At 41.2% G+C, this 23,207-nt stretch overlaps 1 protein-coding gene across 1 annotated transcript in view; it reads right to left on the minus strand.

Annotated features, from left to right (window-relative positions):
* LOC137273702 (nuclear hormone receptor FTZ-F1 beta-like) overlaps window positions 1-23,207 on the minus strand; it is a 63,874-nt gene that overhangs the window by 26,148 nt on the left and 14,519 nt on the right. Inside the window, exon 4 of the mRNA XM_067806502.1 lies at window positions 10,513-10,692. Coding sequence (XP_067662603.1) covers window positions 10,513-10,692 — 180 coding nt within the window. The remainder of the gene's footprint in view (window positions 1-10,512; window positions 10,693-23,207) is intronic.

Consider the following 23,207-nt stretch of genomic DNA (forward strand, 5'->3'; position numbering starts at 1 on the left):
CAGGTTGAAATCTAGCTTGATAGTTGGTTGTTTAAGCACCATTTTAGTCAACCGAGCGTACCCTACGGCTAGACTGGCGACCACTGTGGCGTGGTATGCGTCGTTGACGAACGTTTTCCCCTCAGACATTATGTATATGATATAAAATATTAAAATTATAACATGATATGCGGGTCGACAGTGGGGCCTGCCGGCGGCGTGGGGGTACCCCCCACACCCCCAGAGTTTCCCTCACTGTGGGAGGGTACCCCCACGTATAACCATGAGATAGCCAAGGCAGCAGTTACACCTACAGCCAACAACAGTCGGGTTGGGTTGGTCACTTTATGTTGGTTACACCACCGTTTTTTACCGGCAGCTACTCTCTTAAGGATTCTTCTGTCTGGTTACTGTTGGGGGTACCTCCACTGAAGGGGTCACTTCCCTCACTGTGGGGGGTATCACCTCGGGAGGGGTTTCCCTCACTGGTTCCTGTGTCACTTCCGTCACCTCGGGAGCAGCATCCATCTATACTATTATTATTATTCTTTCTCTCAAATTGACAATGTTTTGCTGTGATAATCGCCGCCGTCACTGGAGCCAACAACATACCATATTTGTGGTACAGCCCGCAGCTGATAGAGCTCACGGCGTGTTCGATAAAAGGGTCTTTCTTGAGGTCCTCCCACAAGTAAAGTCGGCGCTCTGGTGGAATAGGAAGGAAGTGTGATACAATACCGGTGTATATCTGGGTCATAGCCGATCCTATTGTCTTTGTCATTTCTGCTCCGAGCCGGGACTCGTATCTAGCGTACAGCTTATCGATTTCTTCGGCTGACATTTTGTGAATTTTATCCGGAGTGTAGTCTCCAAAGTAATGTTTGGCTTTGCCACCAACAGCCAACGCCACCAGTTTCTCTCGCTTGTCATCAGTGGGGCCTGCCGGCGGCGTGGGGGAGACCCCCAACTGTTCGAGTAATTCCTCACACTCCATCTTATAATATAACAAGTAAGATTTAGTTTTAACTATATAATACCCGATGCAGACAAAACACAGAGAAATGAAGGTTAAGTTGCACACGACAAATACTTCAAATATCATAGCTATGCTTAGCATTTGCTTAGCTTTGCTTAGCTTTGATTAGCTTTGCTTAGCATACTATATATGCTACTGGTTGGTCGGTCTTTAGCACGAGCTTAGCGTGTTTAGTTTCAGCGAGCTGTTTCTTCACCCGTTCCCGTTCTAATTTGCTCATCACATCGTTCTCTCTCAAACACTCCTCGAACGAATCCCTGTCCTTGCAGTGAAATATGGCCACCCATCGCGTCTGCTCCCTGAGGTCTTTCAACACCGAGTTGAACTTCTGCGTTAGCACCCAGACGCTGTGATTTGCATGCCGGCCGGAGAAGGCCAGGTACGATAGCATGTCTCTCTTTTTTGTTATCTCGCGATTAGCGCTGCAGTCGTCCAGTATGAACAGCGTCGGTTCCCCTTTAAATTTCTCGTGAAGAGCTTTCAACCAGTCCTGCAGGCGTGTTCCAGGGTCGATTTTGTGTACGTCCGGGTCCGTCATCACCCAAGGTCGCGCGTACGTTTTATTCATGCTCAGAGTAGGGCACATGATAACGATGTTATCGAACACATCCTTGTAGTAACCCTCTAACATATCCAACACGAAAACGGTCTTCCCACAGCCAGTCTGCCCGCACACTATGGCGCAGTGTGGGTCAGTGGGTAGTTGTGGGTACCCCCACACCCCCCAGGGGTACCCCCAATCAGTAGATGGCTTGCACGAATCTCCCATTGTCTATATTAAGTTGCGCGTCCATAATAACGTACAGATATAATTTCAACTTACCAGCGGGTTGAGCTTTCTTAGTAATCTGGATGGTTATCCCTTCGCTGCCGTTATCTATACGGCGCCCGCTACCGTGCAGTTTATCATCATCCGTGGATCGCATGTCCAACCATAAGGCGTACTTGGTGGTCAGGTATTCACCGATCTGCACGGAGCCGAGGTCCAGGTCCTTTGTTATATAATGTTGGGCCCCCACTGGTAGCTTTTTTATCTCATCCCACTGCTGGTGGGGTCTCATACCATGACTGAACAGCTGGTTGGGCACGCCCTCGATGGTAACTTCCACCTTTTCAATCTCGGGGTTGAAAAACTTCTCGCTGTTCCTCTGGAATGGCTCGTAATCCTCCACGGGGATGACCAGGATACCTTTCATCGATCGCGCCGGCACGTTCAGGTTGATATTCCACACAGTGTCGCTCTTATCTCGCACGACTGATCTATGCCTCAGTACGCGATCATACAGGATAGCCATCTTCCCAGAGTACTGGCTTCGAACCTGCCTGGCCAGCTCCGGGCTAGTGACCATGTCGAACTCCAGAGAGATGTTGTCTATGGCATAACTGGCCTCATCACCGTTCGGCGTACGCACTACTTTGCTATAGTCGTTAAACGTGAGCTCGTATTCGAGCCTATCACCCAGCGCGGCCTGGTAAAACGGCGCATGTCCCGTGAGCAACTCGAAGTCGAGCGGCACGCAGAATCGATTCCCGTATGCTCGAGCGATGGCCTTTTCACCGTCCGATAGCTTGTCTAGCTGGTCTGGTGTGAAGACATACCCTATGCGCGCCAGGGTTGATTTGCTGATACCCTGGTACACATTATTGACTCGTTCTCCATCGCTTTTCCAGAGATCCTTGTAGCAGTGAAACACGTCGCTGTCGTCGATGCTCAGCACCTCGTTACCGCTGATCTTGACGGTCGTTTTCTTGATGATGGCTCGACCCACGTTCCACACTAGCGCGCGTTTGTCGTTGTCGGAGGTCAACGTGATATTGAACGCCAGTCGAACAGTGCCTGGTACAATGAGGTCATTCTCACCAAGGTTTGGAAATCTAACCAGCAGAGTTTGATTCTGGTCTATCTTGCTGGGATTGTTGGTGATGGTCACCGACTGTCGCACGGCTCTGGCGCCTAATGGCTCTCTCAATCTTCTGAAAGGATCTAATTTTCTACCGTACATTGTTATATAAATGAAATATATTTTTAATACTAATGGATGAAGACATAGATATGACGGAGATGTCGGGTGATAGTGCCCAGGCATTCGATGATGACCAGGAGACCTCATTCTCGCAAGGTGACGAGCTCCTTAAGGGCGCCGTCGACGATTATTACAACGCAGTTGAAAATAAATCCAAACTCAAGCCGTTGGGAAGGTACTATGACAGGTTTACCCTCAGCAATGGCACGCTGCGTTTGAAGTCTCGCCCGGAGATCGATCTCATGAATAAACGCACTAGAGAACCGCTTGCCTTATCAACATTGGGCAGTAAACATGGGAATGACTTTATCCGCGATGAACTAGGCTTCATAGATTATGGTGGCGCGCGACCTAAGCAGTATCCTCCGAAGTTAGTTCAAGGTCTGCAAGACATCAGGGACGCCATATCAGATCAAAACATGACTTATGATATTAAAAAGGTGTTGGCCGACTACGAGAACAAACCCTTCCCGGGGCTCGAATTTACCGTTCGGGAACTGCGGGGGTTGGATCTGACGATGCAAACCATTCGCGGACATCTCGCGAAAAGCACAGCCAAAATGAGTGAGATAGACGACACCATCGCCTATGAAAAGAAAAAACTCGGTGAAACTGATGACGAGGATCTGAAAGCCCACATCGAGGGACAAATACGTAATTTGGAAGAGGAAAGGCAGACCTGGCTGGAGACAGCATCCTCCTTCAAAGAAAAGCTTCGATCCCAGGTCAACCGAATACGGGAAACCATCAATCAAGTCCTCTACCGAGACACCACGTTAGCAGACAGGATTCGGATATTGTTCCGGGAGCAAGGGATCACCATCGCCAGTATTCTGACTGCATTGGGTTTCATCATATCAACCCTGGTGGTGTCACTGGTGGGAGGAACCCCCACACCCCCCACACCTGGCGGCGGGGGAACTCCCACAGGCGGTGGTGTTAAAGACTGGATAAAAAAACTCGGGGAACGCCTAGCTAAACTGGCTGGTAAAGCCGCCGAAGCCCTTCCCGGCATCCTGGGTAGCATCGTCTTGTGGTTGTTGGGCGCTCTGGCTAAAACTGCCATGTGGCTCAGTCAAAACATGTGGGCAGCCATCGTCGCCGTGGCGGGTCTGGTGTACGTAGCGGCTAAGAAATCTTTAACCAAATAAGTCCCAAAGCTACCCCACCAACCACCAGGGCTGTTTTATTATCAATATGCTGCTGATAGGAGGCCTGAATATTGGGGTGTGTGGGGGGCACATGAACTTTAGACTCTGGGGGTGGCGCCACTATACCCGTTTCACGTGGTGGGATGTGTGGGATATAGGGGGTGTTAATATCGGGGTTGAGACCCAACTTTTGATCCGCCGTGGCTATGACTATTTTGTTGTTATAACCCACCACTTTTTTTACTCTCAGTTGCATATCACTCGGAGCCATGTACAACCCCACGCCGAACACGTAATTGACTTTCGATCTGGCGTATTCTAACACGTTTTGGTAACGGTCGATGGCCCTCGGGAGATCAACTGGAGCATTGATAGCATCATCAACGTTGGCAACGAACTGTGTCTGAGCGTCGTAAGCAGTTCCCTTACCTAGGATGTTGGAACGCGTCATCGACTGCGCACCCAACAGCGCCCACACGTACGTTCGAATCGAGTCGTTCAAGCGTATTGTACCAGCACGAGTGAATTCTTTCGATGTTTTTGAGATCATTTTAGTCCAGGCTGTGGCTGCATCAGGATTGGTTTGCTTTATACAGCTGACATGGATCTTTTCATTCGTTGTGGGGCCTGTAAATGTATGACGGTTTGGGTTGTATGAACCATCTTTAGAACCGGCCTGATATGTTCCGGACCTGTAGAAGTACACGAGAACTATACCGAGACCATGGTTCACACCAGGAAGGCGAAAGTCTTTATTCGTTGGAATCTCAAACTCCCCACAAACACGTTCATAAGCGCGTCTATCATAGGGGTTATTCGTCATACTCCACGCTTTATCTTGGGGAAGAGGAGCACTTATTTCCTTCAATATTCATCTCGTTTGATAATAAATATGAAACAAAATAACCGCCTTACTCAGTTCATCTATACCGTAGTCTAGTGTCACACCCGACCCTGTCGTCGCACACCACACAGCAAAGTTGAGTTGGTTCTGCCAAAACTGCATTGGGTTTTGATTCCAGTTTACCACCGCCTGCGCGTTATTAACGGACACGATATAGTTTTCAAAGATATCAATAAAGGTTGTTTTAAACCCCGTACCATCTACATTCACCACGATTTTCAAGTGTGCTAAATCCATATTATAATATAGAATTCATATATTATAATATGTACATAACACTTCCAGGAATAACGAGCGGTGAGGCCGTTCAGCTGACGCACGCGATCGATAACACGTCAGGTCAACTCGAAGTCGCACTCTGCGATATCACCTACCGCAATGGACTAACATCAACGCCAGCAACAATAAACTGTTCGTCAGTGGAACTCGCAGTCAGATAACTGACGGCTACTACAGCGTGTGCTCTCTAAACGACGAGGTCTTCAAACCCCTTGGAGCCGAACTCAAGATGAACGACTCAAACGGTACAGTGGTGTTAATCAACAACGGAAGGAACCCCTTGAGGCTCGGCCGACCATTAGCGAGGATACTCGGTATGTCTCCTGACGAGATAAAACCAACAACAACCGTCACAGGCACGAAGTTACCCGACCTAGTACCGTATCGAGAGCTGTACATTCATCTCGGTCAGGTGAGCACAACGTACAACATTCAAGGAGGTCACCCTTCCACTATACTGAGAGCAGTGCCGGTGAAAACTGAGAAATACAACGACGGTAGAACCGAGTCGTTTTCACCACGGCAGTATAAGAGATTAACCCAGGGCAACATACCTGAGCTGACAATATCGGTGTTAGATATAAATCATAATCCTGTAAATATAGGATACCTCAGCTTAACGCTTCATGTAAAATGACCAGCGCACAAGGGCCCGGAGTGAAAAAATGTGTCAATATCGGGATCTCCGACCTCGGAGACACGCGCGGTTTCGACGCTCCCGGAGTAGATGGTAAATCGTACGCCTTGCAACTGAAAAACAACATTTACAAACGCGTTGAAATCCCCTCCGGTGGAACCCTAAGTGATATAGTAGATACCACAAGAGCAACAGTCAACACTAAGTACGCCCTTGTCAACACCGGTAATAATGATTGGATAATATACCCATCGTTCGGGGGTAAACTGTTCGACTTAGACGATGTTGAGAGCACTACCGTTGCCCGAAACAAGCCATATATGCTCGTCTTCACCGAAGATGACAAGTGGGTGTTGTTACCCGATAACGACTGGTTTCTCAATATTAGACTCGTCTCCCCTTACGTGTTCACGGATAACAAAGACAACCACCTAAACAAAGTCGTGAACAATGGAACCCTGCTCGTGGCTTACGTCCCAACTCAGAGACGTAGCGTAGTCGTCAGCCCAGTCAACACTATAGCAGCCCACATGCTATCGAGTAAACTGACCATACAAAACGTGACATTGCAGTTGGTGTCTGAATTCGAAGGCGTGGTCAAGATACTAGAGAGTCTACCAGCAAACTCAACACTGATCATCAAAGTCTACCTAGGGGAACCATCGGGGAATGATGTCGAGATCGTGAATGGGATCAAACTCGGGTGGGTGAAACGACACCAGTATCAAGTTTGCAACGTTTACGTGCGGGTGGGTGTTGGAGCCGACACCAGTCTGGAGGGGGTCAACGTGATCGTGGAAAACAAGATATCACTAACCAAGATCTTCCTGCCTAACAGCATACACTTCATGGGTATGAAGTTCACCCCTGAATTATTATCAAAAAACCAGTTGGAAATTATATCGTAATAGTATAATAATGACCAGTCATCATCCCAACACTACGCTTAACGACCTAGGAGATACGGAGGGATTCGATCAGCCTGGTGAGGAAGATGAATTATACATCCTGCACTTCAAAGACAACGTGTACAGACGGGTGCCGTTACCAGATTTAAAAGAGCCCAAATGGCTGATCAACTTAACATTCACCTCACCTTATATCACATTAAATAATGGGGTTGTCTCTAAGATTAAGAACAACGGTATCTGGGCCGGGGATTTCATTCCGGAGAATACATTAGTACACAAAGCATCTACTGGTTACGAAAAAAAGGGGTTAAGTGCTTATCCAAACAATAAATTAACATTTAGCAGTAATCTTGATAGAATATCCTCCCCTTTCACCCTCATCATAGAAGTCTTCTTTACGTCTTTATTCCATGGAACCTCCCCAATAGTACACCAAATTTTACCCGGGGTGTCAATACGCTGGTCTTACATAGACCAATATTGTCGTATTGTTATACAACAGGATACCACGGGTCCTATAAACCACTTAATAAGCCTCCGTGGGGTTTCTATTACAACAGGAAATTCTATTAGCCTCTCACCTATTGCCCTGACTAGTAGTTTAGAACTTGTAGACTTCAAATTCATTGATAGATTTTTAACTGAAACCCAATTAAAATATCTTTCAAAATATACATTATAGGATGGGTCTGTACCCAGTCGTAGAGGAAGTAGCGAAGACGCTGGAAACCGTAGATGGGTTCCGCTTGAGGCAGTTATGTGATGTGAAACGTCAACTAGAACAAGACCGTGACACGCGGAAAGCTCTATGTAAAAAGTACAATAGAGCTTTCAATATCGTGGACGGGGCTGACACTACCCTTATGGCAACCAGCATGGGACTAGGGGCGACAGGCGTTGGGTTGTTGGCTACCATCGTGGCTGCACCTATAGTGCTAGGTATTGAAATAACGGCAGGGGTGGCAGGGTTGGCAGGATTGGCGCTTAAGTTAGTATCACGCAGACTTAATCGTAAGGCATTGAAACACGACGAGATCAGGGTTCTGGCCGAAGCAAAGCTGAACACAGTGAGTGAGCGTATTTCTACGGCACTCTCTGACAGTAAGATCTCAGAAGAGGAGTTTCGTTCAATCCTCTCTGAACTCAAAAAATATAACGGAATGAAACAAGATATTCGATCCAAGTCTCGTAAGTCTGCTATCAGCGAGGACGAGAAAAAAAAGTACATAGTACAGGGGATACAAAAAGCCCAGCAAGCCTTTATTATGAACACCAAAGAGATCGTAGGCGGTTCACGTTAAACTGTTTCATCGATATAAACATAACATAGGCACAGACGTTAAGTAGTAGGGGAACACGAGGGTGATAGCCGTAAGCGGGCCACCGATCCTATATGGTCAGTCAAAACTTACAACATAGATAAAGTGGATATAAAAGCCGACGAACCTAACTTGTACTACTTGAGGGATGGGCCGGGTAGGGGGTTTGTAAGAGAAGAATTATTGATCGTACCGTACGGCACAGTGTTACCTCCAACCAATACACGGTAAACTGTTTCATAGACACCCAACCTTTTTGTAGTAGGGGTAATAGTAGCAAGATCTAAGGTCCCAACCAAAGCCTTATTTACTAAATAAGGCTTTGTAGAGACATTTCTTGAAAGTGGTCCAGAACCCCCATTGTATATACTACTGTCTGTCACATATTTCTACTAAGTTTTGCTGACAGATATTAGGAACTTTTTGAGATGTGCTCCGTAAACGAAACACACCTCTCACTTTTGAGAAAAAGTCCAAATCATTTCCATGGAAACTGAGAAAATAATACATCAATCATAAAAACCTGTAAATACCAAGAGGCACCATTTTAGGCTCTGACTGATGCATGTAACAAGTTTTGCAGAAAAATATTGAATGGTTTTTGAGTTCTGCTCCGGAAACGAAGCCCATCCCTCCATTTTGAGACTAAGTCCGAAACGTTTCCATGGAAATTGAAGAAATAAGAAATAGCAATAACCTGTAAATAGCAAAGGCACCACTCTGGGGTCTGCCACATATATCTAACAAGTTTTGTAGGAAAATGTAGAATGGTTTGTGAGTTGTGCTTCGGAAACAAAGCCCATCACTCAATTTTGAGACGAAGTCCGAAACGTTTCCATGGAAACCAAGAAATCACAAAAACATGTACATAGCAAAAGGCACCACTTTGGGGTCTGCCACACATATCTGCAACCATTTGTAGAAAAATACTGAACGGTTTTTGAGTTCTGCTCCGCAAACGAAGTCCACCCCACCATTAGACTCACATCGAAATGTTCCATGGAAAAACAAAAACAATAAAAATGTCAAAACTCTGTAAATAGCTAAATTCACAACTGACAGTTTCCGTGAGATTATTCAATCTATGAAGTTTGGTCTAAAAATACTGAAACGGTTTCTGAGTTATGCTCCGGAAACAAAATGATTACAGATGGACGGACGGACAGACAGACAAGGCGTCGACTAGATTCCCCTGCATTACATGCCAGGGGATAAAAACCAAAAAAACACAGGAATAATCAGTGAGTGGGTTTGGTGTTGCTCCTCTTTGAACTTTCTTCTGATAGTATTATGGCATGTGTTCTTTTGAGAGGGGAAGGCCAAAGAGATGCTGATCTTAGATGCTAATTCCTTTGTGTTGGGGTTTGATAAACCTAGAAACAATTGGGGTGAACTGGCTTTTTGAACCCACGAGCACAGGTTTCTGTGAAGCATCTCTATACAGTGTACTATGGTGGAATAGATAACCAGGACACTTACTCCACTACTTACACCATGTAGAAAATCATTTTCAGTAAGACAGCTGTCACTGAGGAATAGCCATCGATGGGTTTTCTATTGTGGATATCATTTTTAAATTATGAATTGTTCTCATCATGATATGACTGACATATTGGTGATGTGACACTAAACATTAACTCACTCACCCATTATGGGTGCTAAATGATATTCAAACCTCTTGAAGACTGCTTCATTATTTGTAGATATGAGGAGTTTCACATTCATTGATCACTGAGATGGCAATTAAGTGACAACATAAGATCACACAGACCCATTATCCTTGGAAAATATGCTTGATGAGGTCACTACCACCACTACTAATACTACTAGTAGTACAATCACTGAACATGTTGATTGCACACAACAATAACCACTTGGAAATAAAAACATGGATTTTGATTTTTGCATAGATTTTCTAAAGCTAACAAAGTTTTTCTATTAGAAATCACAAGACTCTCTGCCACTACAAAAATTGCCATCTACTGGTCAAAAGATGACGTATTCAATACATTACTATAAGGGGGAAAAGAAGCCAAATGATGAACAATTATATACTGAAGATACACGATTTAATATAATTGTATACACTGGTGCATGAGAGTTAAAGGAGGTCAAATGATGACACTGTAAACATTGGTGCATGAGGGAAAGGAGGTCAAATGATGAACTACAATGGTACATGAAGGAATCTGTATCTAAATACCATATCACCTTCTTAAGTCGCTCATCCATAGTTTATCCCTGTCATCAGATCGTTAGTTATCACACTTACCTTCCAGTTTCATCCCACACTGTACACACTTGGCAAATCGACAAGCTGGACATTTCTTTCTGTTGAAAATGGTAATATCACATTCTCCATGCCTGTGGCACACAAAAGTTTTCTTGTTCTGGACTGTTCTCTTGAAAAATCCCTTGCAGCTTTCACATGTAAATATTCCATAGTGGTAACCTGAAAACATAATGATTATTAGAGGATAATATTACACATTTTGTGCATTGAATAAAGGATGATAACAAATTGGATTGACAAGAACTTTTTTTACAAATATTTGTGCACAAAGCATGACTAACAATCCTCATATTATTTACAAGGTTTATCTTTAAGTAATTATTGCAAAAATAGTGCCACAACATATTTAGCTCAACAAGATATGTAGTCCACAGTTTAAGACGTAATCATTAAGAATAATAGCCTCTTAAAACTGTCAGTGATATCCATGTAAGAGAGGAGGCCATTAGTCTTGCATAAGCAGCTTATTATTCTCTTGCCTCAAAATGTTGTGGAAAACATGTATATTTCTGCCTAAACTGTACATACACCATACCACAGCTTACTGAACCTGTCATCAGAAGAAGACATATCCCCCCGGCCCCCACATATTTGAAAGGACAAATCATCTGAAAATTACTTGATGTTTTCTTAGATTAAGTCTGAATCGTTTCCATGGAACTCATGAAAAATATGAATGCCACATATCTGTAAACTGTAAAAGGCACCACTTCAAGATCCGTCTCATATATCTGCCAAGATCTGTTGAAAGATATCAAATGGTTTCCCAGTTGTCCTCTGGAAACAAAGCCTATCCCTCCATTTTGAGACTAAGTCAGAATTGTTTCCATGGAAACCAGGAAAAATAAAAATGACAAAACATTGTAAATAGCAAAAGCACAGCTTTGTGGTCTGCTTCAAATAACTGCCAAGTTCTGCTGTAAGATATTGAATAGTTTTCGAGTTGTGCTCCGGAAACAACGCCCGTCCCTCCATTTTGAGACTAAGTCAGAATGGTTTCCATTGAAACTGGGAAAATGATAAATCAAAAAACTCTGTAAATAGCAAAAGGCACCACTTTAGGGTCTCCCTGACATATGTGCCAAGTTTTGCAGATAGATATTTAGAAGTTTTTGAGTTGTGCTCCGGAAACGAAGCCCACCCCACCATTGGAGTAACACCAAAATGTTCCATGGAAAAAAAAAAAAAAAAAAGATGCCAAAAGTGTGTAAATAGCAAAAGGCACAACTATAGGTTGTGATTATTATATCTAACAAGTTTGGTCTAAAAATATTGAACGGTTTCTGAGTTATGCTCCGTAAACAAAATGATTACCAATGGACGGACAGACAAGGCGTCATCTATATGGAAAGTTTTACTACATTTATTATATTTTTAATACTTATCCTATCTAATGTCAGGCACTTTCCTTTCTTTAAAGTCAAATAAGAAGAAGGTCAACTCAAAGAGCCTGGAAACTTTGTTTCAGACTGTTTCCTCTCTACAGATGAAAAAAAAGAGCATGTGTTTAACATGGGGTAAGATAAGTGATACAAACATAGTAAAACTTTTATTTGAGTGGCACTTCTGAAAATTGAACATTTGAGTATAGATTCTTATGGCATTTTCAAGCTGTCACAGTCAGACACCATCAATGTCAACAAAAGATGTGACATAACTTAGCAATGACATCATATCACATGAGCAAGTAGGCCCAACTTTCCCACAAATTATCAAGTAGTGCCAGTGAATTAAAGTCAAAGACCTTAATCTGGACAGCACCTGCTTTTGAAACCATTCCTCACAGACACCCTGGAAGGCGTTGAAAGGGGGAACGGTCTGGTTGCTGAACTCGTTTAACATTCAGTATCAGTTCCTCTGGCTTACCAATAGAAAGGGCCTTGAGAACAGGACACTTTGAAAACACAAAGGTAATTGGGAATCAACACATCACTGACATATTTGCTCAGATGCTAGAGGTCATTAAGCAGAGTGTAGACCACCTCTGCATGTGGCACAAGACTATCAAGTCGTGGGTATGACAGGGATGACATGCTCTAGTTCCAAGGTGAAAAGAATACCAAGATAAGGATAATATTGATATATTTTATTAAGGTACATGGAGCAAGATGCGAAAGAAGGATTGCTGCTCATCTGTGATTGTGGGTCACAAACAGCTGTTGAGCCATAACCACAGAACCAAATTTGTATGAACTTTCCACATCCATGACTTTGAGACACACTCGGTTGTGGGAGGAAACAGGAAACAATGCCAGTGGAGCACTATGGTAGAGGTCAAAGTCCTGGTTTTGTGAGGGTTTGCAGTTATAGAGAGTCTAAGTAAACCTAGTCTCTGTATTATTTGTTACACTCCTCTGCTGAGTCTAACAAACCCTAGAAAGAGGTCATGTCAGGTTATCTTTGAGCTAGATCAATCTGAACACAGCTTACCAAATTGAGAAAATGGACATTCACACATACCTTTTGAACTTTTGCCTCGAAAAGGTTTGTATCTGAACAATTCTGAAAGCTATTTTCTGTACGATCGCTTCAGAGTGATGCACATGGAACACACTACAGGCTGTCAACAGTGTGTAAACGGTCTCTGAAAGTAGCGTTTTTGTCAATATTCAAGGATGTCACCTTGCAGAAATATTGGCTAATGGTAACCATATCATCACAACGTCCTAAGTAAGCATATATACTGCAGGTCAAATATCTGTGCTTTATGAGGATTTTCTTTTGTTGAGGTATGAGTGTCAGTGACTGGAGTCCAACCAAACCCTAAACAGTAGCTGTTATCTGATTGGTTAAATCCATTATCTGTCTCGCATTTGATTGGACGGTCATAGGTCACTCAAAGGATACCTGACACAACTTCGTACTAGGGTTTGTTTAACTCATTAGAGGAGAATAACGACCAATACTGAGGCAACTTAGCCTGATGTTGGAGGTGGAAGAAGGTTTGCATAAGTGTAAGCCCAGAGAATGTTGCATCTCATCCCAAGTGCCAAAGTGATATAAGAGACTTCTGACGTGGAGATAGAAGAAAGTGGGATAAAAAGTCTGTTGTGCAATGTGCATCAATAACTGGAAGCAGCCCAATATGCCCGTTATGCCTGAACAGGACAAAGGGGAGGATCTTCTGTGTTGTCAGGACCCAAGAGAGTGAACAGCAACAGGATCGTGGATGTGTGTTCTGGCTGTCCTGGAAGTTGATTCTTGTCGACAAAGTCCCACCACATGAAAAACTCTTGCATGTCTGGACCTCTCATAACACACCTGGGACACATCCAGCGCATGTAGCACAGAGATGCATGCCACAGACGCCAAATTCAAAAGAAAGAAGATCTTAAAGGAGATATGCTCAAAGGACTTCGCCAAGGGCTCGTATTCTGTTGACAGGGGATGGTTAAGCACTACCCCAAGTCCCAAGGTGGTGGTCGGAACTTCTAGGACTGGTCAACAACTTTATAAGATTTGAGGAGAGACTGGAGCTCAGGGGTGGTAGACACCTTTCGGCCTGAAGCCAGTGTAGTGTTGAGTGCAGCGAAGTATGTAGTCAAAGTAGAACCCTTCAAACAGATGTTGTAGGTAAACAAAACCCCATCTCTGGCAAAGCTGTAATTATAAATGTTATGCCCTTCATCCTGCAGTACGCCTCAAATTTTTCCACTTGTCATCGTAAATACAGTGCAACAGGATGGCCTGAGCTTTTTTCTTAACTCCTTAACTGACTTTTACTGAAACGGTAGAGGTTCAAAATCGAAGCTGCAAAGTTTGCCTGATATGTATACAATTTTTTCAAGTTTGTTTTTCTATGTAAGAGGATGACTGCCATGAAAACAGAAAGTTAAAGTACTATTAATGAATGTTTGGTAGAATAACGTTAAGATATTAGTATCCACATCAAATGATAGCAATTTTTGCAGAAAAAAGCCTGTGTTGCTCATGTACAAGATGTGAATTTGATTTCCATGAAAGTTTATTATCAATGATAGTACAGATACTTATACTCTTCTGCTGTTTCTACTATTGTCTTTCAATACAAACAGGTTTCAATTTGGTTTTCCTGCTTTGGAAGTCAATTATCATTTCCTTTCTTTTGTTTATGTTCAGGGATAGGAAATTCTCTCTGCACCATGAAATAAACGCATCAATGTTTTTCCTATACTATAACTCACAAATAAACCCTACCAAAGCAGGATCAAGATCAAATTTGAAATTTGAAAACAGAGGAAAAGTACGCAAAGGGAATTCTTACATAAGATTTTGAATTCTCTAGATGAATATACAGTGGAAGCTATCTAAACCGGCACTCATTGGGATTGAAAAAATAATCTGGTTTAGACAACGTGCTGGATTGTAGTGCTGATGATAAATGTGCAAGCCACGGATGGGACTGAACTTTTTTGCCGGTGTAGACAACATGCCGGATTGGACAGATGCCGTTTTTCAGAACATCCACTGTAGATCTTATGCAACAGCAAAATGAGTGCATCTCCTACCTCACATCCCTGTCAGCAAATTGTAAAGCATCAATTGTAAAGCATTAAGTTCAATATATTCGCTCAAAGCATTTCATGATTATTGGAGTAAACGCCACTGGGCGGTATTCATCAATCATTGAGGGTTTTGATGTTTTGAAAATGAGGATTATGTGTAATGTTTTCCAAATTGTTGGTATTTGATGGGTGCTGATAGACATTTGTAACATCACTCTTTATATCTCACACAACTGTTTAAACACTTTTGTAATGCAATGCCAGGGGCTGATTGATTTCTGATCATTAATCTTCCTAAATGTTAGCATCACATCAAGGTCGTTGATAACTAAATTATAATCTTCTCGTAGGCTTTGAATGAAGGCATTTCTTGTCTGAGAGAAGTCATGTACATCAAATCTTGAGTAGAATTGCTTGAGATCTCTTGCAAATACGACATCATTTTGGGTGTTCAGGAATTTACATTTACTGTTGTTGCCAATCATGGTTTTTATTCATTTCCATGCTGCTTTCAAGTTACTACTTTGAAATTCCTTTTCTATTTACTTTTAGTAATCAAGTTTACATCTTTCAGCTTCACATTCGATATCTCATATTTCTTTCATTCAAGTTCTGTCTCCTTCGCACAAAGCATGCATCTTGTCACTGAGAAGTCCTTTCAATTCAATGCTAATCCAAGGTTTGTTGTTCGGGAAAAAGTGTTATTTTGTTACAGTTAAAAATTTGGTGTAAGAAATCCCCTGTGAACCAGCAAAACACAACAATGAAAAGTCTAAAACATTCAAATATTGTGTTATTAAGCAAAAAGAGCAAGTTATACAAGGTCACAAGTCAATTTAACAATACCAATTTCAAATACAATACAAATGTGACAAAATCCAAGGCAATGGGTCACAAAATATATAGCAAACTCACCAAAGTCTTAGTGCAAGAGTGAGAAACAGTTATCCAGAATGTAACACAGTGAGTGGTCAGGCAGCGGTTATGTAGATCAAGCACTGACGGGGATTGATGATGCTACTCCAGTAAATGTGTGTGTCCGTGTCCGTGTACAACACAGCAACTAGCATTTATATATACAGTCATTTCCTGAAAGTTCAAGCACATACGACCATCGCCACTAACGTGGAATGCTCTAGAACAGTCGTCTGGAAATGCGCATGAATAATCAAAACATAACTCAAGAGGAGGTATCTCTAAAGCACTTCCGGAAAGCATGCTGCCAAAATACAAAAAGTACTGACATTTATGCTACGGAATGTGACCCATAATAAATATTATTCAAAAACAATCAACGTTGTGACTCAATAATAATTATTACTTAATTAATGATACAATTTACAGAAAATACACTCTTGTAACAATGGTTACTGATTGAACAATTGCATCGATCCAGAACGTGATATAATTTGTTACAACATCGTTCAGCTCATCCAGATTAGTCGAAGATTCGCTGAAGGTATCACACACTGTACAGTCAAAGCAACCTTTCAGTTGATTAACAGATTTTTTTGTGCAGATCTTGACTGATTTTACTGTTGGTTCTTGTGATCTGAGCATTTGTCTATACTGGGGAACGAGATAAACAACAATATGATCAGACTGACCAAATGGAATCTTCAGATATTAGTTTACGCTTCTTTATGTGACCGTAGCACAGATCTAGGGTCTCATTTTTTCGTGTTTCACAAATGACATATTGGTGAAGACAAGGCATCACTTTATTTTACAAACAGCCGTTGAAGTCCCCAAGAATCAGTTTTGGTGCATCAGGCAGAATGGCATCGAGCTTACTGATATGAGCTGACAGTATGTTTGTTGCTTTGTTTGAATTTCAGTTACTCAATATGAATATCTAACCAAATTCTCTAGGCAAATACTTTGGTCTCATTGACATGGAGAAGAGTCCTACATCTTCCACATTCCAGTAGTTCTAGCTGCAAGGATCGGACATTGGAAAGGGCTATTGCAGGTAGAGGGCGTCTTTCGCAACTCTCTTGTAATATCCCTTGGCAGTTAGCGACTTATGTAAGTAGATGCTCCAAAAATGAAGACTGAGTGTGAGCAGAAACCAATGCAGCTGATCGGAGGGGGATGAAGCAATTTGAAGAATTTGAACCCCAACCTGAGTAGAGATGTGTGTAAGCACAGGTGCTGAGTCGGAACGAAGGATGTTAACAAACTCCACCACAGACGTTTAATTTGTCCATCAGTCAGATAGGGATAGAACGTCAAATATAGAATGATCACGCCCAGATGATCATCCATTCTTATGTGCAGAGCAAGGAAGAACTGGGAGTTGACCCTTGAGGGTCAAAGCCTGGGCCAACGTCAGTAGACCCAGGAGTTCCTGCCATTGAGTAAGAGTCATGGGGTTGGCAAGGGGAACTAATACCGACACTGAACTGCAGGCAGCATGTTCTATTTCATCACTAATGCCAGCCTAACTGGCAAAGTAGCTGCATCGTGAACTGCATGTTATGAAGTAGGAGGGCATGATTGGTCTGTTCCTGAATACAGTTGTCTGTGTCTGCTCTGAACGTCATTCCCTTGCGATGGAGAATGCTGGTGATGGGCTTTGTCACATGTGTACGAGGGGATGTCAATAAGTTTTGAGCCTTGCATAGAAAAACACAAAATACTGATATGAACCACATATATTTTTCAACATAGTCCCATTGTGAGTCAAGACACTTGTTCCATCTTTTCTGCCAGTCGCTGATGCCATCTCTGTAGAAGGCGCCATTTTGGTCCTCAAACCAAGCCTCGGTAGCAGCAATAAGCGCATTATCATCCTGAAATCTACGACCACGCAAGTGTTTCTTGAGATTTGGGAACAGATGGTAATCACTTGGTGCCAGGTCTGGAGTGTAGGGGGGATGCGGTAAGATTTCATACCTCATTCCTGGACAGCAGCGGCTGCAACGAGGTGTGTACTGGAGCATTGTCTTGATGTAGAATAATACCACGTCTGATTTGCCCCGGCGCTTCTCCTTGATTGACTGTCGCACTTGCCTCAGTAAGTTAGCATAATATTCCCCATTCATTGTTCTTCCTTTTGGTAAGTAATCTATGTGGATGACGCCTTTGCTATCCCAGAAGACTGTCGCCATTTCCTTCTGCACAGATCTGGAGGCTTTGAACTTTTTGGTCCTGGGAGAAGTGACATTTTCCATTTCATGGATTCTTGTTTGCTCTCAGGATCATAGTGGTGGATCCAGGTTTCATCATAGGTTACTAGCCTAAAGTGAAAATCTTCTGGATTCTTGTTGTATCTGGTTAGCACGGAGTTGCTTATGATGACCCTTGTTTGCTTCATTTCATCTGTAAGCATTCTTGGCACCCATCTTGCGCACACCTTAGACATGACGAGATGTTCATGAAGAACTGTCTCGACGGATCCGTGTGAAATGCCTGTGGTCTCCTCTAACTCGTGGAGTGTGATTCGAAGATTTTCCAGCACAAGTCTATGCACTCTGTCAATGTTTTCCTGACTAGTGCTTGTTGTTGGGCAACCTGGACGAGGGTCATCTTCAAGACTCTCTCTACCAAGCTTAAATTCATTGACCCATCGTTTGATGGTAGCAGATGAAGTAGTGGGTGCCCCAGAAATTGAAGCGGTGATAAGGGACAGCAGATCCAATGAATCTTTACTATACCCTGAATGCATACAAGGCTCAGTCAAATGAATTTATTACCTCCTTTGGTTGGGTTTTTAGGCAATCAGGTGTCTATGCTGGGAAGTTTAGCAGGGCAATCACAACTCACTTTCACTTCTTAAATTATCTAGCCAATTACACTTTGCAACACAAGCCATGCAGAGATTCTCTGCAAGAGGTAGAAGGATTTCTTGCATATAAGTTTCAGACCTGTCAATTTGTCTGTTTCATTTTCTCCAAATTTAAGGAGCACTGCAAACAAACCTTTACACGTTCATTTGTGCTAAACTGTTGTGTCAAATCAGTTTTCCACTCATCTATGAACTGTAAGAAGATGCTGTGTGGAACCTCAACTGTGACGCGATTAAATTAGCGGTTATGTAGAGGTATAAAATGAAATGCCAATGGTGAATCTGAATACAGTTAGTTAAATATTATGCATATTTCAAAACAATTTTCAAGATTATATATATCACAAGTGATTAAAATCAATGTTACAAAACAGTTGATTTTCAAGTCAATAACCATCAGACAACAGACAACAAAATAAACAAAAGATGGTTCTGGTTCAGATGGCCTTAATTTATTTCTTCAATTATATGCCAGAACTCAGACTGAGTGGCAAGGAATCTTAATATTTTCAGTAATCAAATGAAGAGGCTGAAGAAATAATCACAGGAGATCTTCATCTGTATCCAAGGTCTGTCCTTGTACCTTGGCCTCTGAATAAAATATGACACAAACATCTAATGACTTGACAAGACATCTATTTTTGATATAAACAAATACTGGCTACTCTCTAAAACATCACTGGATATCTGGTGTTACTGAACCACAGGAGATACACACTTAACTGATTTGGATATATAATCAAGTTTTCTGAATACAGATTATTCCAGTGCACACCTCATGAATCAGTATGGGTGATAACATAAGAGTACCTTCAGCCTATTGTAGAGGCATGCCAGAAAAGAGAAAACGTAAAGAAATAATGAACCTTTGGTGTAAAGGAAATTTTTCAATTACATGCCTTCAAGATATTCATACCAGATATAATACAGGTAGGATTACAGTTACTTGATGTAATTTTAGACTAAGTTGGAATCATTTCCATGAAAACCATGAAAAATATAATTGCCATATATCTGTAAACAGCAAAAGGCACCACTTTAGGGTCTGCATCAAATATCTGCCAAGTTTTGCTGATAGATATTTAATAGTTTTCGATTTGTACTCCGGAAACGAGGCCCATGCCTCCATTTAGAGATTAAGTCAGAATCGTTTCCATGGAAACCCAGAAAATGATACATCACAAAAACCTGCAAATAGCAAAAGGCACCACTCTGGGGTCTGCCACACATATCTGCCAAGTTTTGCTGAAAGATATTTTTTGAGTTGTGCTCTGGAAACTAAGCCCATCCCTCCATTTTGAGACAAAGTCTGAATCGTTTCTATGGAAACCCCGAAAATGATAAATCCTAAAAAAGTGTAAATAGCAAAAGGCACCACTTTGGGGTCTGACTGATAGATCTACCAAGTTTTGCAGAAAAATATTGAACTGTTTTTGAGTTCTCCTCCGGAAATGATACACACCTCTCACTTTTGAGACTATGTCCGAACGTTTCCATGGAAACAGAGAAAATAATAAATCACAAAAACTTGTACATAGCAAAAGGTACCACTTTAGGTGCTGATTGATATATCTACCAAGTTCTGCAGAAAAATATTGAACAGTTTTTGAGTTCTGCTCCGGAAACGAAGCCCACCATACCATATGGCTAACACCAAAATGTTCCATGGAAAAACAAAAAAAATATAAATGCCAAAAATCTGTGAATAGCAAAAGGCACAACCATAGGCTGAGACTACTATGTCTATCAAGTTTGGTAAAAAGATATTGAACGGTTTCTGAATTATGCTCCGGAAACAAAATGATTACAGACGGACGAGGCGTCGACTGAAAATGAATCTCTTGTAATTTTTGGAGACTGGAACTTAGTTCTTAATCCTTCAATTGACTTTTAATTGACCTTCAATTGACCATTAGCATACCAATAATAAAAGCAAGAAAGGTAGTGTTAGAAAATATAGAAAAGAATGATTTGGTAGACATTTGGAGGGAGGGAAATCATGATGCAAACAAAAACACATGGTGGAAAAAACACTGCAACAATTTCTTTTCAGCTTTGCAAGATTCAGCAAACCTGACAACTGACTGTTCAATACTTCCAGGATATAAATCTGATCATTCAGCAATTACCACGTCCTTTTCAAATGAACTTAATAATGAAAGGGGTGGTGGATACTGGAAACTATATACATCATTACCACATAATCAAGAATATGCAAATATGGTCAAGGATATGCTTTTTTAAACAATCTTAGATTACTGTAACTGCACTGAGGATGAACTAGGTGATACAGAAGATGTTAAACTACAACTACAAGCGATATAAATCTGATCATTCAGCAATTACCATGTCCTTTTCAAATGAACTTAATAATGAAAGGGGTGGTGGATACTGGAAACTATATACATCATTACCACATAATCAAGAATATGCAAATATGGTCAAGGATATGCTTTTTTAAACAATCTTAGATTACTGTAACTGCACTGAGGATGAACTAGGTGATACAGAAGATGTTAAACTACAACTACAAGTGACACATTGTTTTTGAAACACTTTTGATTAAAGTAAGGGAGAAAACAATATCGTTAAAATAAAAAACTGAAAAAAGCTAAAATTTAGAAGAAAATATTTTAGCAATGGGAGAAGAAATGAGAGAAAATTTTAAAATTATAAGTGAAACTAAACTTTCAGACTAAGAAATATAAGATAAGTAATATAAGGCTATTTTAAATGAACAAAGAACATTTTATGAAAATTTATATGTAATCATGTGGTACAATAACAGATAATTACACTGATATATTTAATGATATTATTACACCATAATTAAACTCTTTAGAGGCTTAAACTCTTGAGGGTGCGAGGGTTGGGAATGGGAACTTTGATAAATTTCAGGAGTATTAACCATTTTCTGAATTTGAAATGGGCCACTACCCTTGTGTCAATAGTAAACTTCAAAATTTTAATGGGACATTTTTTATAACAACTTTTACATACTGAAGTTAAAAGTACACAATATGTCGATGACACTGAATTATTTCTTGATGGATGGGAAGAAAGTTTAAGGTAGCTAATGACAAGATTGATTGTTTATAATCATTATCTTAACACATCACTGATTTACTTACAGCATCAAAGATATCCAGAACACTTTCTATCACAAACTTATGAGTACTGAAAACGTACCTTCTACACGTGAAAAATGGTAAAACATCTTTGACACTGCAATCCCATGGGAACATGTTTTCAAAAATAAAGAAGAGGCACAAAAGATACTAAACTGATTGAATTCAATTTAAATTTATTCATAATACTGTCTACACACAAAAAGAATTACAGTCGTCCCTCACAATAACGAGCTTCGCGATACTGCGGATTCGGTTAAACTGCGGGGTAATCTGTGGCTCTCATAAAAAAAGTTGAACTGCGATCACACCACTTCACGAAATTAGCTCATCAGCAAAACTGCTGCTGCGCTCTTATAAATTATGCGAACTAGTGAAATTCAGTGCAGATATGCAACACTGATAGTGTTTCTCGTACACATCCATTGTGTTTCAGTTGCTTAAAGCAAAGCATGCAGGGTTTTCTCAATAATAATAAGAACAATGTTTGCTGTGATGCAACATTCTAGCTCGGTAAAAGTTAAACACATTCATCCCAGAACATATGGTGTCAGAAACCCCACATTTTATTTGATTAAATTCAATCCCAAATTTATTAATTAAATCTGTTGACAGAAACAACCGAAACACCGTAAGAGAATGGTACAACTTATCACATTTCACCTTATTCTTAGCAATCAGATTACAGTCTCGTAATCCACATACTCCAAGACCTGCATTATTTACTCTTTGAAATCATTTTCAAAAACAAAATGGCCAACATTTTGGTTTTTTTTACAATCAGAGTGGCAAGTACTGAGGGAAGTCAGTGGTGATGTGTCAAACTGTCTTCTACGTAAAATGTATCCAGACTGGTAACGGCCTGTGTTCATTGTTATATTAAATATGGTTGCAGAAAACATGCATTATTTACTAGCCAGATAGCAATGTAAAATAATCTGTTACAATAACTGCTTAATATGCAAAATATTCTGATAATGGAATAGAAGTTCTTTGATGTAATATTATGGGATCGTTTTTACCTGAATCATTGGTACGTTAGACTAAAAGATCTGTGCACAGCTGATCGCTATTTCCGGCTTAGTTGGATAACAGCAAAGCTGTATATTCACGTGAATATACGTCTTTGATAACTCGTAGCATAACAGGAACAACAATTAAAAATATCATGTCATTTTCAAAGTTTGTTTATTTTCACCTTCAATGATTCAATATATTTTAGACTGGGCACAATTCATCAAATAGCAGTTTTGTTATGTCCACATTATAGGT

This window comes from Haliotis asinina, chromosome 2, assembly GCF_037392515.1.
Source record: "Haliotis asinina isolate JCU_RB_2024 chromosome 2, JCU_Hal_asi_v2, whole genome shotgun sequence".
Taxonomy (NCBI): domain Eukaryota; kingdom Metazoa; phylum Mollusca; class Gastropoda; order Lepetellida; family Haliotidae; genus Haliotis; species Haliotis asinina.